We start from the raw sequence: 2721 nt of genomic DNA, 5'->3' as shown, positions 1-2721 counted from the left end.
GTTTGGATTCGCATCCTATAGTCAGGTATGGAACTACAATTTTGCTCAAAATAGTGTTAAACATTGAATCTCTATAATTATCTACTTGTCCTCTTCTTTCATGATGTATAAATTATATATTGGTTCTACAGCTAGCTTAGTTTGGATACAATGGGATGGGACAGGATTTAATTACTTATTTTGTTGCTGACTTTTAGAAGCATGAGTCTACTCGTTCAAATCTGAATCCCTTTTCCAATGGAATTTGTTATAACCAAGGAAGAATGGAAATTCCATTAACTTCAGAGCACTTCCATTTTCGTGGATGTGAATTAGAGATTGGTGCTTTAGACTATGTACATCAGTAGTACTAAACCTTCCCAACACAAAATGATATCAATCACTTTACCGAGATTTACATGAAGGAAAAAAAAATCAGATTCTGTTAAACACTTACACATGTGTTTCCAAGAAGAGAAAAAAAAATTGTTAATAAGACTAATAGGTCTTTTGTTTTCAAATTAATATATATATATATATATATATATATATATATATATATATATATATATATATATATATATATTAATATGGGCGATCCTGATGCCTAGTGGATCGGAATCCTTTGAAAATACAACAATGGATGTCTTCATAAACCCACTGCTCTTGTGCCTCTTCTGCTCATAGTATTAGACTCATGTTGTTCATTTGAAAGAAGATTTTTGGTGGACTTGGTACATATATTGCAGCATCTTTCTATGAACCACTCTAACCTGTTCCAGGGAAAGTGAGTAAATATTGTGGTCTTTTACATACCTTGTAGTTTCATTGGGTTAAAATGTACACAACCGATAATAAAGACTTGACCAACTTGCGCAAATTTATATTATTTATGTTATTGTTATTATCACTACTAATAGTATTTGCAATATGATTCACTGCTAGTTTTATGTAGGACATTCAGTCTGCTTGACTTGTAGATTTAAGAATGTATTTTTAATGGTCATATGACTCGGTGGTGGTGATTATTATGCTTGTAAACATACCAAAGAGATCAGGAAGTAAACAATAAGCAATAAAAAAAATACAACCACCAGTCAAAGTTCTCAACAATTAAACAAAGAATCACCAATGGTGTCGCAAAATGGTTCAAAGTAACCACATTGGTCAGTGTCGAATGGACAAAGTACATAATGATCAACTTATATAAAGAACATATTGATGATGCATAAAAACTACTTGTACTGTCATGAAACCTGAGTAGAGAAGAGGATTAATGCTTACAAGTGTCTAAGGCACGATGTGTCGGAATCCGAGTAGCAAAGCTCTCTGCGGTCCAAGAAAAACGTGGACGGGACTCTCGAGCTAGAAAGCGTCGGTCGAAAAAGGGGAAGAAGTTCGGTGGAGGAGTGGGTCGAGAAGGGCGGTGAGAGAGACGGGGATGGCGTGAACAAGTACTTTTGGTTGCCGGGCCCGGTGCTGACGGGGAGCGGGGAAGGAGGAGAGGAAGATGAAGAAGCATATCCATGCTCTTGTTTCCTCTTCACTTCCATTTTGAAAATGTCACACACAATTGAAATATGCTCTTTTTTTGTGTTCTTGTTTTCCTTGATAGTTTTGTTGGGGAGACAATTAAATGCAAATCTGCTTTCCCGGGAGTTTTTATTTGTTTGAATCTTAGGTATAACCTAACGGTCATTATTAGTCATGGCATTGCGAACGTTTTAGCTTCTCATTTGCTTGCCAATCCGTCAAAGATGGTCTTGGTTCTTTTAATTGCAATTTTTTAGTATGAAAATATAGCCCTGGAGCTGATATTCCAATTTTTAATTTTATGCATTTTTTCCCCTTTTTAAGTTCATATGATATAAGAGTTATCCTTTCCATAACTAGGAAATTTATGATGACGTTGTGATTATTGATAAAAATAAAATAAAATTCTTCTAAAGTAAAATTTTTGATTTTTCTGTTGTGGGTGGAAAATGATTACGGGGAAATGGCCTTTAGATAAAACCAGAGCTTAGTTAGACTTTCAAGAGATCGTTAGTAATTGTGTTATGCTATGGTGAGTGACGGATCCAGAGATTAGATCCAATGAGGCAGAAATAAAGTGGAATTATAATTTTTATTATTTTTAATATCATCTTTGAAAAAACTTTTGTAAATTAAAAGTATGTTTAAAGCACTAAGGACGAATATCAAACTTAAAAAAAAAGCTAACTTATGTAAATTAAGAATTATATATAAGAACTGCGGACGAAAAATAAAATTTTGAAAAGGTGTACAACTAAATGATAACATGAAAAAGAACACTGCATTTATTAACCACTATGAAAATATAATTATAAATAAACATATTTCAATTCATTAAGAAAAAAAGAAAAAAAAAATTGAAAATTTAAAATATGTGTCCCACATTTATAAGTGGATTTTGTACAAGAATTCGAAATCGCAACAAAGAGCATTAATCTGTAATTTCTATGTGAAGCGTTATCAAACGACAAATGTGCTACATTTTTTTATACTAAAGTACGCCAATTCACATAATAAAGAAGAAAAAATTAGGTAAATTATTGAGTATTAAGATTCAAAGTTATGTTCAAACCACTTACAAAATAATTATGTGTAGATCACAATGTATACATATATAGAATAATCAATAATTTTTACATAATGTATAATGTAAATAGAACAAATAGTTTTATTTAATTAAATATATTAAAGTGCAATTTTAAAAAATAT

At 31.6% G+C, this 2721-nt stretch overlaps 1 protein-coding gene across 1 annotated transcript; it reads right to left on the bottom strand.

The window, feature by feature from the left end:
- Positions 1–577: 577 nt before the first annotated feature.
- Positions 578–1611, bottom strand: LOC149402364 (protein PROLINE CONTENT ALTERNATIVE 22). Its single transcript, XM_089610209.1, has 2 exons — positions 1264–1611; positions 578–752 (listed from the first exon to the last, which is right to left on the bottom strand). Exons 1-2 carry the CDS (start codon positions 1530–1532, stop codon positions 629–631), a joined length of 393 nt encoding a protein of 130 aa, XP_089466335.1. The 5' UTR covers positions 1533–1611; the 3' UTR covers positions 578–628.
- Between the last annotated feature and the right edge of the window lie 1110 nt (positions 1612–2721).

The sequence above is a fragment of the Urtica dioica genome, chromosome 3 (genome assembly GCF_054948205.1).
Source record: "Urtica dioica subsp. dioica isolate 48M chromosome 3, U.dioica_male_clone48M_v1_H2, whole genome shotgun sequence".
Lineage (NCBI taxonomy): Eukaryota > Viridiplantae > Streptophyta > Magnoliopsida > Rosales > Urticaceae > Urtica > Urtica dioica.
The sequence above is the reverse complement of the archived record's forward strand: the minus strand, read 5'-3'. Positions and strand labels throughout refer to the sequence as shown.